The sequence below is a fragment of the Myripristis murdjan genome, chromosome 20, assembly GCF_902150065.1.
Source record: "Myripristis murdjan chromosome 20, fMyrMur1.1, whole genome shotgun sequence".
In the NCBI taxonomy this organism is placed as follows: Eukaryota; Metazoa; Chordata; class Actinopteri; order Holocentriformes; family Holocentridae; genus Myripristis; species Myripristis murdjan.
The window spans coordinates 13,740,530-13,755,002 of NC_043999.1; the positions used below are offsets into that span (position 1 = coordinate 13,740,530).

The window sequence follows — 14,473 nt, forward strand, 5'->3', positions numbered from 1 at the left end:
TGTGTACTTTTAAAAAGCTAGTCATTTCACTTTTACTTGAGTATATTTTTGCTTGAGTATTGTGCTTCACTGCATATTAAATCACAGCCATTACAGAGAACAAATGATCAATGACAGATATGGAACCTTTCACAATAAAAGTTCAGTCAGCAGAGATGAGAAGCGAAATCTGCTTCTTCTTTGTTGGTTCGACTTTTTGTCATTTCCAAATTTCCATTAAAAGGTGCATTTACTGATTTAGAACCAATTGGCAAAAAAAGTGGAATAAGTGTGGAAAAAGGGGAAGAACATTCAGTGAGTTGGCCTGATGGTGAGAACCATGTGGACTCAGCCATCACATTATTTGTTTATTCCATATTTGTGAGTTGAGTCTACAGGGTCCTCACTTCAATTTGGCAGAATGCCCCTTTAAAAGCATGTAGTTTGAACAGCAGTACTTCTACTTACATAAAATGTCAGCGAGATATTAGTATTTCTACTTGTAGTTTGCAGTAGTCTTGAACCACTGGCAGCCTCATTAGTGAAGCACATCACCACTGACACAGAAAGACACACACACACACACACACACACACACACACACACACTAAACTGATTCTGCTCCCATTACTTCCTCCTCTCTCCTTATGTAACCGTGGCCGCTGTCAGCTCCTTACCAGCAGAATCTATAATAAAACTAAGAAAGATGTGTAATGCTGACTTTAGAATGCAAACTGTACTTCTGCATGCTTTTTTTTTTTTGGTCAGTTCAGCATCTTAAAGAACTGCTCTGAATGTAAGTTGGATTTCTCCTGAGACAGTTCAATTTTTTTCTGATGATCATCACCCAAAGTATGTTCAGAAACTGGAGAAGCACAGCAATTCCACAACCGGTGTGCAGTCTTGAACTTACCTGGGCTCTATCCTGTGTGTCAAGTTTTACATTAACATATTTATCATTTAACAAACACTGATCGTCACTCCTGTATTCAAGATCCTGTTGTCCTTGTTCCTTTGTTGAGTTCAGAAAGTTCAGTATAACCTGTTTTCTAATGTCTCCAGTATATTTTTGTACATGTATTGGGGAAAACTGTACATGTACAAACCATGTGACCATGTGTGGAGCTTTCCATGTGTGAAACATCAGATTTGGGAGCAGGACAGACTTTCCTGTCCTCTAGTAATGGGTGACATGATTTCTGTCCACATCGACAGACTGGGCAGTGAAAGAACATTTTAAAAAAAGTATACATGTCACAGTATCTCGCTTTAATATACTCTACCTTCACAAGTAGCCAGCACCTTTTATTCAAAACAGGACAACTGTACAAAACCGTCATTCAACAATGGTAGTGTATCATATATCTGGGTAAGTGAAAGGTGCACTGCGATTGTGCACTACCCAATTCGAGTTTCATGGCAACACGGTGTAAACGTCAAACAAACAAGGAGCACGTTGTACTTTTGAGTCACCAACAAGTCACTGAAAAAAAAAAATCAACATGGAAATAACTTGTAGTTGTGGCTTCAGAGTTTATAGAATCTTCTGTCTAATTAAGTTTTGATAGTGTGAAGGCACAGGACTGAGGTATCAGATGTGGGTGAAAAGCATAAGCCTGCCCTCGCCCGTATAATTTTATTGCAATCACGTGAGATGGATTGGTATAAATCAGCATTCAAGATTACACCAACCACACCTTTTTCTTTTAAACTTTGGCTCAATGCAGACAAACACAGAGGAAGAGGAAACTGCATCCAACTATGATGTAGACTGGTGGTAAAAGAGGCCTGCTGGCTGCTTAAATCACAATTAAACTCAATAAAGATGTTTCCAACAGGAAGCTAATGGAAGCTCCATTAAATGTGTTCTGATTTAGAAAACAGTATTTGCAGTGTTAAGACTTTGAGTATATCAAAGTTATATAAAAATGTGAGAATGGTCATCTGATGTTTGTAGTTCATAGTGCAAACCAGTTGCAACAATTCCTAAGACTCAATTTAAGAAGAAAGGACAAAGGTTTATTATAATTTAAAAGAAGAAAACCATTTGATTTATTGTGTCGCTTTGATTCTACCACATTTTCATTGAAAAGAAGTAAAATCTCAAAAGAAATCTAAAATATGCCCTTTAAGGCGTAGAAGTAAGAGCAAAAATAATTCTCCTAAAAAGAATTTAAAAAAAAAAAAAAATTAACTACTGCCACTCGCCAGTGATGGTGTTGGACAAATCAATGCCACTCAGCATAATAAAACAAAATGTCACACTGTATTTACACTAGTTCATTTGACATGGCACTGAGCAAACAATGGGAACGGTGAGGAGAGGGGAAGGATTACAGGTTCTCTGACTTTCATCAAGTCCAGTGCTGCCATTTAAGACGAGACTGAGGAACAAACCAGCCAAGTGTGCAGACAAAGGCAGCCGACAGAAACATGACCCACTGCTCCGTCCGCTGCTCACAACAATGCAACACACAACAGAGCTTTTAAAAACATCCTGGCACCTGATGCCACACCAACAGCTTTGGGGCTTGTTGCCCTTGGCAACAAACACAGCCTGTCAGGGGTCTGGGGACATCTCCATGGCAACGTCACTGAATATGAGAGTGATTTCCTCAAAGGCAGTTCGTTGCTGCAGTCCTTTCTGCTACATGACCGATGGGCCCAGGTCACCAGGCGTGGGAGCATCACTGTGGCGCTGCCGTCTGATTGGCTGCTGCAAAGTTCTGCTGCAGCATCATCAGAGAACTGCGGAGCTGCGAGGAAAAGAAGACCTGATTCAGCAAGAGCAAACACCTGCTAGCCTAATTCTGAACATCTTGGGTAAATAAAATGGTCTTGTAAAGCAGGTTTGCTTTTATGTTGGGTTTCTGAGACCTGAGGCTGCTGCTTTTGAATAAAAAGTTATGCAACTGCTGAGCGTCTCATTCTGGCCTCTGAAGGAGAAAAAGCTTTTAGCCCTTTGAAACTGCATCAACGTTCAGATTCCCTGTGTTTAAATGCTTGTGAAAGGCATGTTTGCAAACTGTGCAAAATGGCTTGATTTCTTTCAAAAACATGGGGGGAAAAAAATGGAAAAAAAAAAAAAAAAATCAGAACATCATTAAAAAACTAGGGCAAAAATGAAAAGTAGATTTATTAAAATCATACATTTAAAATTATGTTACAGGAAAAAAAAAAGATTCTGTTTTGGGTAATTTTCAGTATTTTTTTTCCCCAAGACTTTTTTTGGTTTGGTTGCTTAATTTCAGGTCATTTTCTTTCTTTTGTTGTTGTTGTTGTTGTTCCCATTTTCAGGTCATATGTTTGTAACTTTGTACTAATTTCTTGCTAATTTTTGCATTTAAAATCAAGCCAATTTGCTCAGTTTTCAAAGGGTTAATGACAAATACTGGATGAAAGGGCTAGGCGATATGGGCAAAAACAAACATAATAATATCTTAATAATAATATTGTGACAAGACCATAGGAATGGCTACTTGGGCTTTCGCAATAAATTTATACATAAGAAATCAGGGATAAACAATCATTAAAGCTTGATCAACGTGCACATTCTCCTGAAATGGGTGGTGCTCGGAGCAGATCCCCAGACACATACACTGCAAAAAAAATCACAACTTGCTCCCGCACTCACATTAAAGCTCTGCTGTTTATTGGGTCAATGTTTCGGTCTAAGTTGTGATTTTTTTGCAATAAACAATCATTAGTAATGTAGATAGAATGACCAAGCAGGCAGAGGCGAGTACTAAAACAGCTAAAACAATCAACGTTAAGAAAATTGTTTTACTGTAATGCAGCCATTAATACCAGGAAAAAATACTTGTCACGATATCCAAAATCCCAGATGACATCTAGTCTCTTATCATAATATTGATATAATATAAAAATATTACCCAATCACTCTGGATGATTAAGCAAACTATTAACCTGTTCTAAAAGGTTGATGGAGTCCTGCAGAACGGCCTTCAGCAGCTGCATCTCTTCTCTGGTCCTGTACCCTGGTGCCTGTCTGGGACCAAATTCAGGGGCCAAGCTGTCAAAAGATGGAAAATCATCATTCTGATGTGACATAATAATATTCACAGCTGCTACACAAAAGGTAGAAGTCTTTACATAAGCATAAAGTCTGAGGGAGGTGAAAGCCATAGAAAGGCATTAAGTGAAGGATGTGAGAGGTAAGAGATGGAGTGAAGGAGTGCTGTCGTAAGCTTGTGTCACACCAGAGTCACTTATGTAACTGCATTTACTGAGCCGCTGGGCAAACTGGCAGTTTCAACACTGTGAGTCATAAGAACAAGAGCTGTCTTGTATATGTGGGCTGCTCAAACACCACTGACAAGAGGAGGGAGACTGACCCCCCTCCAACCCATCCACCCACGCCTGGACTCCTCCTCTCCGAGTGATCATAGTGATTACTGTGAGATTTCACGGATTTTTGCAATAACAGAGAGGCTAAATCCGAGTGGAAATCAGAAAATGTGCACAATGGAAGGCGGCAGCAAGACGTCTAACCTGGACTCAGTCCTCTCCCGCATTCGGTGCTTGGCGCTCAGGTACATGCGGTGAGCCACGTCCTCCATAGCCCACAACTTGAAAAATAGGCCAAGATTGAGCACCGTCAGAATCAGCAGACTGAGGAACAGAGAGCACCGAGGTTAAAATGGACGTCAACACACACACCGTTACAGACACCTCACTAAGACACCTCACTAAGTGCCAAATGTGCACAGTCAATAATGTGAAAATATACACACTGTGCACTCTTTGTACTGTAACAGAAATAATGCTGAATGACGTGTGTTTAATTGTTGACTTACATTATACTCATTGCAGCCACTATAGTAGTGATGTTCCACCTGTATGGGCCTTTCATCTCTATGGGGCCTGAAATTTAAAAAAAAAAAAAAAAAAAAAAAAGAGCAAAAGATTCAGTTTAGGTAGAATGATACGATATTCTCTCCAACATGCTGACAAAAAAAAAAAAATATGATCAACATTTCCAAAATGTTCTGAAGGACAAAATTACTGAGGTCAATTAAAGTGGGGACCTTTTAGACTCAACTGGCAAAGCATGTATTTGATGGTTGAGTATACATGGTTCTCATCTTTGGGTTGACTCACCATGCCTATTCCAGATTTTTTTTTTTTTTTTAAGCAGTTTTTTTTCTACAGGGTTCTCAAGTCAATTGATGCCCTGAAATTTTGAAAACAGAACTCTGAAGGCAAACATTTACGATCTATAAATCTCAGCTGCTGAAAATATCTTCATAGTTGCAAGGTATATTATTTAGATTTTTTCCTCAAAATGGATCTATATTTACATTGATTTGGAAGACAACTGTTCAAATATTCATCAAGCAGGTTTAAAATCACTCCTCATAATGTACCCATGCTGCTGTCTCTGTGCTGCTCAGAGTCCGGCCCGTACTGCTTGTTGGGCTTCATGTGGTCCTGCAGAGTCCGGCTGAAGGTCCGCCTCCTCCTCCGGAGCCCGCCCATCCTCCCAGAGTCTCCGCCCCCCTGATTCATCTCTGCCTCCTCCTCCAGCAGCTCCGCCTCTGTACGATGACATCAGTCCCACAAACAGACACTTAAAACACCATTTGGATTCAAGGTCACAAAGGTCTCCCTATATTTAGATATTGATTGATCAGACAAGCATTTCAGTATAAATACATCTGCTAAATGGATAACTGATTAACAAGAAATCTCCTCTGGAAACGGGCTGAGGGAGGCAATATCATATTATTTTACCCTTTTGCTTCCCTTGCAAATGCAGCTGTAATCTGATTCACTGTTGCCCGATAGTGTCAGAGGGGGAAAACAAGGAACAGTGCATTATCTGATCCGAGTTAAAATCAACCAGAGGCTGAAGCAGGAAGACGGGGCAGTGCTCTTTGTAGTCTTCCCAGTGTGTGAACAGAGATTTACCGCTCACCCAGCTGTCTGAAATAATCTTCAATGCCGCTCCAGGAGTTTTTCGTGATAAAGGACTTGACCAGACCCCATGGCTGTTTCTTGTACTTCACATCAGTACAGACCCTAAAAAGCACAAGACAGACTCCATTTCAAGTCTAAAAACACTCCATACAAAAAAAAACAGGAAATAAATGAATAGACAAATTACAGGTGTGTTTTGCTACCTGAGCCGACACTTGCGCTTCGAGTTGCGTACGATGCTGTATCGGTTTTGAGTGTAGAAGTAATCATGATAGGGAACGTTGTGAGTGTACACCTCAGCATCTATGAGGTAATACTGACCCTCCCTGGACTCTTTGTACAGGGTCTGAGAGATTAAACAAAAAAATGAGCCATAGCTAACAGTAAAACGATTAATTTATCCAAAACTATGCAGTTGCACACCCTTTTTCAGGCTGATGTCAACACACCTGGTACTCGGTAGCAGTGGAGAACTTCCCAATCAGAGGATTGCTAATGGTTATTGTGTAATTCAGACTCCTCTTCATGTTTCCAGAGGCTTCTCTCTCCCATGTGTTAAAGCTGTAATCTAATAACACAAATAAGAACTGTGAACAACTGATATAATGCACAATGAAGGGTTATCAAGGCTTTTGTGGGTCTCAAAAGGTGAGGCTGGGACGGGAACGGCAGACTCACTGGTGATCTTCCTGACATTCATGAACCTGCGTATGAAGTGGGAGTCGGTGAAGAGGAGCTCGAACATCCTCTCAGCGCTGATGTGGAAGACTTTGTTCAGGTAGATTCTGCCCTGCACCTGGGATGAACCCCCTCGCTCCTCCACTGACAAAAACAAGAGGGCAGAGGAGGAACAAAAATTAAAACAAGACACCGAAACAGACTAAAAAAAAAAAAAAAAAACACATAAGAAGCTGGAGCGTCTCTGGCATCTCAATGGGTTGGCACTCACCTTCCTCGGCGCTCTCCGAACCAGTCTGCTCAGAGATGCCGTCGACGTTGGCGTTGAGGTCGAGAGAAAGAGAGGAGCGCTTTGAGGTCCGTTCTGGAGCAAAGCGGTCAAGTAAGGGAGCGGGGCTGCGCTGCTGGGACGGGGTGCTGCGAGACTCATCCTGCTGCATGGAGACACACATCAGAAATGAGTCACAGGCAGATTGAGGACACCCAACAGATTCAAAGACGATTTCTCATACCGCGTTGCTGGAGTTGGCGCTCTGTGAGCCGACGGGGGACGGCATGTCATCGTGGGGCGTGGAGGCCTCAAGGGGACCCTGCTCCACCGAAGGCAGACGAAGGGAGGGTGTCCGCTCCAGACGCCCAAGGCTGTCTTCCACACCAGGCCTCACTGAGGGGCTGCACACACACACACAGACACACACAGAGACAGACAGCTGAGTGGCATCACACTATATTTGAGTGTGTTGGGAGTGGGTGTAGGTGAGTGAGCGCCTACCTGGACTGCATGGTCGGTTCTGCTGCTACCTGTAAGCTCTCCATCTCTTCATGGCTCAAGCCCAGGTCATTCCCATAGTGCTGCTTCACCATCTGCCACAGCTCTGAGCTTGTCAGAGGCTACAAATAAATAAATAAATAAATACCATCATAAAAATAAAAAGAAGAAGAAGAAGAAGAAGAAAAGGAAGGAGGAGGTGGTGGAGGTCACATGGACTTGAAAATAAGAACCACAGAGCTTGTTTGGAAATCCAGTAGTGGTAGATATCCTCTTTCCCAATGCAGACTCCGCTTTGGCTGATAATTTTGTCATGTGCACAGAAAGCACACAGTGTTAATCGACTCTGAATTTGCCTATATAATCTATAGTCCAACCTCCACAGGTGAGAAACCCTAACTCTACTGGCTTATTCACGACAAACATTTGCGCTATAATTTCCACCGTAAACACATTTCGTTGAAAAATCGCCTTGAGTCATGATCAAATATGAACGCACCTGCGGCCACAGCTGTTCAGAGGACACAATCAAGGCCCTCGGTTTTAATGAATACACAAACCGGATTAAAGTATTATACAGAAAACTATTCAAACTGCTGTCAAACACTGCCTTGAAAACTATAAACAGGTCATGTTTGGCGAGACGCGGTTTTATGCCATATGGAGCCTCAGCTGGTTCAGCGGGTTGAAGTTAAAAATCCATTTAAAAATTAACAGAAGGCTTTTTTTGCACGGGGTATACACACTTACTTGTCGGTGGACTTTTCCCTGACTGGGCTAAGCGGCTGGGCGCACAACAGGTTGGTGGACTGTGATCTAGTTTCCTACACATACCGCGCACAAACACACACTCACCGTTCAGGAAGTCCTTGCTCTCTGCTACTTTGACAATTGGAAAAACGAAAAGAGCACGCCGCCGCCCAGATTCGTTACCGAGATAAAAACAGAACAGACAGCTCGTCGTGTCTGTCAAAACTCAAGTTCCCCGGCTGCTCAGACGGTCAAGGCTGATCCTCGTTTTAACTTCGCCTGCTCCAAAGTTTCAGCCTAAAGACAGCCCAGTGCGTCACGGCGCTCCGTGGCTCTGCGGCAGGTAGCGTCTCTATGTAAATTGGCCCTCGCAGCCACACCTGCAGAGGTCAATGAACTTTTGAAGGTGGTGTTTTCATACAGGCGTTTGTTGTGCTGCAGACCCCCTCTGGGTGCAGCACAGTGACATGAGCTGCAAAACACTGGGGGATATTACATCATCTATAGGTGATCACCCCGGACAAAATGCAATAAGCAGCTATGAGGTGAAATAGGTAGTAAAGGCATTGATCATTGTTAGAGAAATTTATAGGCCCCATCTGCTCTTGATATCAGCCACCACCATTATTACATGTGATGAATTTACAATACTACAAATATTTTTCTCAGTCTAAAATGGTGGGTGAACTTTCATCTGTCATTAAGATATATATCTAAACAGGTTTGTTGGGTTTATTTTTCACTACAACCCTGAAATGGGTAATTCACACCAGCATAAAGACAGTAACACCAGTGTATGATTCTGAAGAATAAGCAATAGATAGTTTCTGCTGAACCTGTTAGCAGACCAGTCACTTTGTGTAAATCTTTACCCTTCATGCAGGAGTTGCACTGATAACTGCTGAGAAGACACAGTCGGTGATCTGGCGGTATGATATGTACTCTGAACTGATTAGATAAGTGCTGCTAAACGGGGTAAAGTCACAGCCCTGCTGGTGCTGTGGGAGTGTTGAGTCACAGGAGTCAATGTATTGAATGACAGACACATATTGTGGTTACAAGAAATGCCAGCAAAGTAAATTGTGTATTGTTGACAGCCCCTGCACTGGGCCACTGGATCAGCTGTGATGTGTGTAAAATGCCTTTAGGTGCTGGTCAGGGTTGCTCCTCATGCATGTGACTGAGGTATGAATGAGGGACCGTCACTGCCCCTGAATGGGACATTGTACCTACAGTTTGCATGTCAAACTGATAGGAGGGTATGGATGTGTGTCTGCAAGTGTCAGGAGGCAAATGAGCTGAGCCAGGCCTTACCTTGTCCATCAGTGTGTTTTGCCACAGGCGGAAAACACCCAAGTAACTTTTCTCTCTGGCTGAGAAGGAAGTGAAGAACAGCTGTGGGAGAAGGCGTGACATGATAAAAAACATATGGCAGCTGATCATGGGTTCATCAAGCATGAAATAACTTGCGACTGACTGTGATTGCAGTTGAGAAAAGAATGAGTAAGAGCTCAGAGCTGCTGAGAGAGTGGATTGCGATACCTTCTCTGTGCTCGTGGAGATCTGGATGGCGTTAGGAATCAGCCGAGCTGTTTTCTCCCTGCTCATGGTCGTGATGTATTTAAGATTCAGTATAATCTGCCCAGTGACACAGCATGAAGGTGAAAGGTACAGCAGCTAGCTAGAACACAAATTTACCTGCCACAGTATTAACAAAAAAATCATTGCTAGAGATTATAAGTCTGTGATGTCCTATGTATTCCAGGAGTAACACTATATGGACGAAAATACTGGGACACACCTCTTAATCATTGAATTCGGGTATTTCATTCAGTTCCATTGCCACAGACGTATAAAATCAAGCACCTAGCCATGCAGTCTGCCTTGACAAACATGGCACTGTAACAGTAATGTAATAGGATGCCACCGTTGCAACAAGTCAGTTTGTGAAATTTCTGGTTGGGCGATTTTGGTGAGGAAGAACTTGACTGGCCAGAGCCGTGACCTCAACCCCATCCAACACCTTTGGGATGAACTAGAACAGAGATTGTGAGCCAGGCCCTCTCGTCCAGCGTCAGTGTCTGACCTCACAAATGCTCTTCTGAATGAACAGGCGAAAATTCCCACAGACACACTCCAAAAATCTTGTAGAAAGCCTTCCCAGAAGAGTGGAAGATGTTAGAGCTGCAAAGGGGGGACCGACTCCATATTAATGCCTATGGATTTAGAATGGGATGTCAAGCTCCTGTCGGTGTGATGTGCGGGGGCCCAATATTTTTGTCCACATAGTGTATTTTGTGATGAAATGTTGTGATTAACTTCTTCAGTGTGCTCATTTTCCCGCAACCTGCTGAAAGACGTCCTTGATGTTTCAGTGTCTGACAAAACAACCTGACATTGATTCTTTCATTCTTTAGGTAGGCATCATTAGGCATAATTGATTGTTTAGGTGGCTGCAACCATCTCTACTATCAAACTCTGCTGTTTTGCAAATTATCTCCTCGAACAAAATACATCACTAAGGCCCAAAATTGCAAGATCCACTGCCTCTCTTATAAACACAGAATAATACTGATGCTTAGGAAAAACATTTATGACAATACAAACTTTGATGAACCAAGGAAAACTATCTTGCACTTTTTGCAGTTAGTTGTGTTTGGCATTTGTCCAGAGTTTACCCATCCTTCTATTTACTTCATTGTATGCACTATAAAAGCCCAGAGGCTGTGTGCTCCCCTCCCTTTGTTCCGCCCCAGTTCCAGCTCCAGCTCCTTACCTTTGTCCCCCAGAAGACATTGCTGTAGAAGCAAAGCCAGTTCTCTGAGAGGTAGAGGCGTCCCTGCAGGAGGATGTCTCGCTGGAGGGCACATGGGTAATCTGGAGAAAAATATATAGAGCAGGTGAAGCAGGCAAATGGTCCATGCAAATGACTTCACCTGAGGCACTCAGATGCATTTCCACATGAAGTAGGTCACTGTGGTGAGATTAATGAGGAAACACATGTACTGCGCTTTGCAAATGTAGCAAATATGTAACAGCAAGCTATACCTTTGTGAACTGAAATTAATTAAAAAAATATAAGGTAATGACCAAGCATGTCTGATATGATTTTTTCCTGACCACAGTGACATACTTAAAAACTATTTATTACCTTATTCACACATTTTATTTATTAGTATATTATATTCAATAGTGTTTTTTGTTAATTAAGTCTTTCTTTAACCTTTTAATGTCCAATGGATTAGTGCACCAAGTTAGGGTTTAAGGACATCAGTGACATCACAAATTAAAAACACATTAAAGTGTGTTAAAGTTGTTATATTTTTGATATTCAAATATAAATTTGTGATTAGTGATTTTTTTTTTTAGCGTTTGTTTGTTGTAATAGCAAGTGATAGGGAGGTTAAAGGTATTTATCTATCCCCATGTTTCCCTGCCACTGGATAGGTATGATGGTTCACTCAAGAACTTCAGTATGGGTTTCAGTGGAGAGTCTTGATGTATACGTACTGTTTCAGGGGCTTTTACATCCTGATACAAATCAATTTCAGCGGGAAACAGTAACTTTTGGAAAGACTTAATACTGACATAAACTACTGGCACTGAATGACTAAAAAACAAAAGTATCAATCACCTCATATCTGTCTGACTCTATCAGGGAGCACAACTCACCAATAGCACACTACCACCTCAATGCACCTTTATTACATGAGGCAGCTGGTGTGACTCACCCATGATGAGTCTCTCTGACTCTGGAATCTCTTTGAATAACCTCTTAAACTCCTCGAACCTCTGTTTGTAGGTAGTGGGAGGGGCTTGTGGAGCTGCCAGACACTGTCTCTGGAGATCAGGGACCTGATGGACAAGATATGATCATTACTGAAACATGTTTGGGAAGTCCTACTAGTCTCTTGATAAAAGAAAGACTGCTGTATAACTTAAAGCTGACTGCCCTCATCATCATCACTTTATTTGTCTTTGAATAACCCTTGTTATATTAAATCACCTAAAATATTTAAAAAGATGAAAATAGAGAGGAAACTAAAGGTAGGAAGTCAGAAGTGAGAAGGAAAAACAATGTAGGGTGTCTGAACAAATGAAAATCATCCGGCCCTGAGCTCTGGGTTTTGCATCAGAGACCACAGCAATCCTACTTGTGCATGATGAAATGCTTTCAGCTGCAGCAGCACAATGTATAATGAGTCTTAACACCACTAGAGGGCAATCCAAGTGATAGTCATTGTATCACTAGGAACCAGGGGCCAGTTAGTTCACAAGAGTTAATCTGGATAAAAGTGATCCGGTTTGGATCAAATCTTCAAAACAGGTTGTTCAAAAGAAAAAAAGAGACTCTGTAATCAGATTAGATCATAAAATCCAATCTTGGTTTGGATCTGGATCAAACCTTCAGTTTATGTTGTTCCAGTCGTTTAGGTAGGATTGGGAAACAGTTGATCCAAAAAATCTGGATTATTCTGATCCCAGGAGAAGGGGGATTCAGTGTGGGTTTCAGGAGCAAAATATAATAAAACTGACTTAGAACTGGTCAAATAATACAACATTTGTATCATGTAGTGTATATATAGACATTCATTTTTAATTTGCACTTGATTTGTTCAACCATTAGAATGATACATTAGACAAAGCAAACATTAGTCTACCTATTAAACCTCTCAGTGCAATTAAGTGAAAAGAGTAAATAATTGATAAAATAATCTCCCAGATAATTTTCAATATCAAACAAAAATTATTTAAATTTATCTTTCATTTCTCACTAATAATTACAGCGAAATAGTCAAAAAATAAATTTGAACAACTGCATCCTTTAGTGCACCCCCAGTCAGTCCCTCATTCTGGGGCATAGCAGGAGGATTCTCTGAAAATGGCCAGTAAATAAATAAATAAATAAATGTTGTATGTATTTTCTCTCTTTTCAAATAAAAATTTAATGTTTTACCTGTTATTCTTCACACCGCCTATATTGTAATATTTAGTCTCATTTAGAGCACTTTTTCCGGATTTGGTAATCTTCCAAAGAAATCGGTGTAAAAGTGAGGTGGATTACGTGATCCTGGATAGCAAAAAAAAAAAAAAAAAGGGATTCCCAAATCCGGATCACTTTTATCTTTTGAACAACCCGTTTTCAAGATTTGACCCAATCTGGATCACTTTAATCCAGATTCAGTTTATTCAACAACTGGCCCTAGAGGTGTGGCAGTGGATTAAAGTCAGTCATGTCAGGGGTCAGTCTGAATACCTCGTCTTCGTCTGAGCTCGACCTGACATCCACCGCGGATGTGGTCTCGTCTGTAACATCGTCGCTGCCCAGCCCTGAGCGGCTGGAGCCCTGCTCCATCTGCTCCGCTGCACTGGGAGGAGAGAAACACAGTGTGTGTGGTTGGTGCAGCTCAACCCTGCAAAGCTGTTCCACAATGCTGGGGGTCATCATGTTTACACCGCTACAGACATTATTTAGCTGTATGGGATAAAACTAGTCCATCTTCCTTTGAGAGATTAAGATTAAGAACAAAACTTTAAACTTTTGTGAATGTCACCATACAGAGGCTTAAAGCAGGAACACAGAGGAGGACAGCATGATCAGTGGAGAGGAAAACTGGTTAGTCTTGTGGAGCCACCCTGGAGAAACTAACCACAAAAAAATTACCCATAGTCACGTTTCTGGACACCGATGGTTAATTGTTCTTAGCAGGGCATCTTTTGTTTAAGTATTTATTTAGCTTTCCCCCCATACATTTGACCATTTTAACACCAAAATGTGAACCACCGCGTCTTGCCCCTCTGTGCGCTTTAAAGATCATGTAACTGATACAGACTATTGTATGTAAAGACATAAGAGACAAAACAAAGTCAAGCTCTGTTTCCAAAGTGATCTACGGTCATCATCAGATCAGGAAAGCCTCATGCCGATGTCAAACCTGTGCGTAAAAAGGCGGCGCTCACAATGCCCAAAGCGCATCGTATCTCATCAAAGTGTGTTTCTAGATGCGGGTTGACGGCCTGGGAAAAAAAAAAACTGTAGTGACTGCTTCATCTGTCACCTACCTGACACGGACAGGGTCGTCCTTGTGCATCCGTAATGACATTTTCAGGAAAACGCCGCCTGCTCCACACAGATCTCCTCGCCGGCAGAGTGTTTTGCAGGCATTGTGTTACCCACGAGTTCCCCTCGCCAGGTAACAGGTGTGACAGGGAGCATGTCATCCAACTAGAGGAGCATACCTTTGGGGAATCGTCAGCTAATTGCTTGCAACCTAGCGTAAACAATCGAAATGCCTCCAAAAATAAACCTCTTCCTCCATTCAGCCAGGAGTCTTACTGGGTCCACCCACCTCCTGA

The 14,473-nt window shown here is 41.8% G+C and overlaps 1 protein-coding gene across 2 annotated transcripts; it reads right to left on the minus strand.

Moving 5' to 3' along the window:
- Nucleotides 1-1,271: 1,271 nt before the first annotated feature.
- On the minus strand, nucleotides 1,272-14,277 carry gramd1c (GRAM domain containing 1c). 2 transcript variants are annotated; one of them, XM_030079852.1, is made up of 18 exons: nucleotides 14,180-14,277; nucleotides 13,374-13,485; nucleotides 11,848-11,971; nucleotides 10,893-10,993; nucleotides 9,659-9,754; nucleotides 9,431-9,511; nucleotides 7,370-7,488; nucleotides 7,110-7,269; nucleotides 6,869-7,028; nucleotides 6,598-6,741; nucleotides 6,369-6,487; nucleotides 6,123-6,265; nucleotides 5,918-6,021; nucleotides 5,367-5,537; nucleotides 4,797-4,863; nucleotides 4,492-4,611; nucleotides 3,907-4,012; nucleotides 1,272-2,735 (listed from the first exon to the last, which is right to left on the minus strand). In XM_030079852.1, the coding sequence occupies exons 1-18, from the start codon at nucleotides 14,218-14,220 to the stop codon at nucleotides 2,667-2,669; spliced, it is 2,037 nt and encodes a 678-aa protein (XP_029935712.1). In that variant the 5' UTR covers nucleotides 14,221-14,277; the 3' UTR covers nucleotides 1,272-2,666. The 2 variants fall into 2 exon arrangements, with proteins under 2 accessions (XP_029935712.1, XP_029935711.1); XM_030079851.1 differs by having other exon boundaries at nucleotides 6,869-7,031; nucleotides 14,180-14,273.
- Nucleotides 14,278-14,473: the final 196 nt, after the last annotated feature.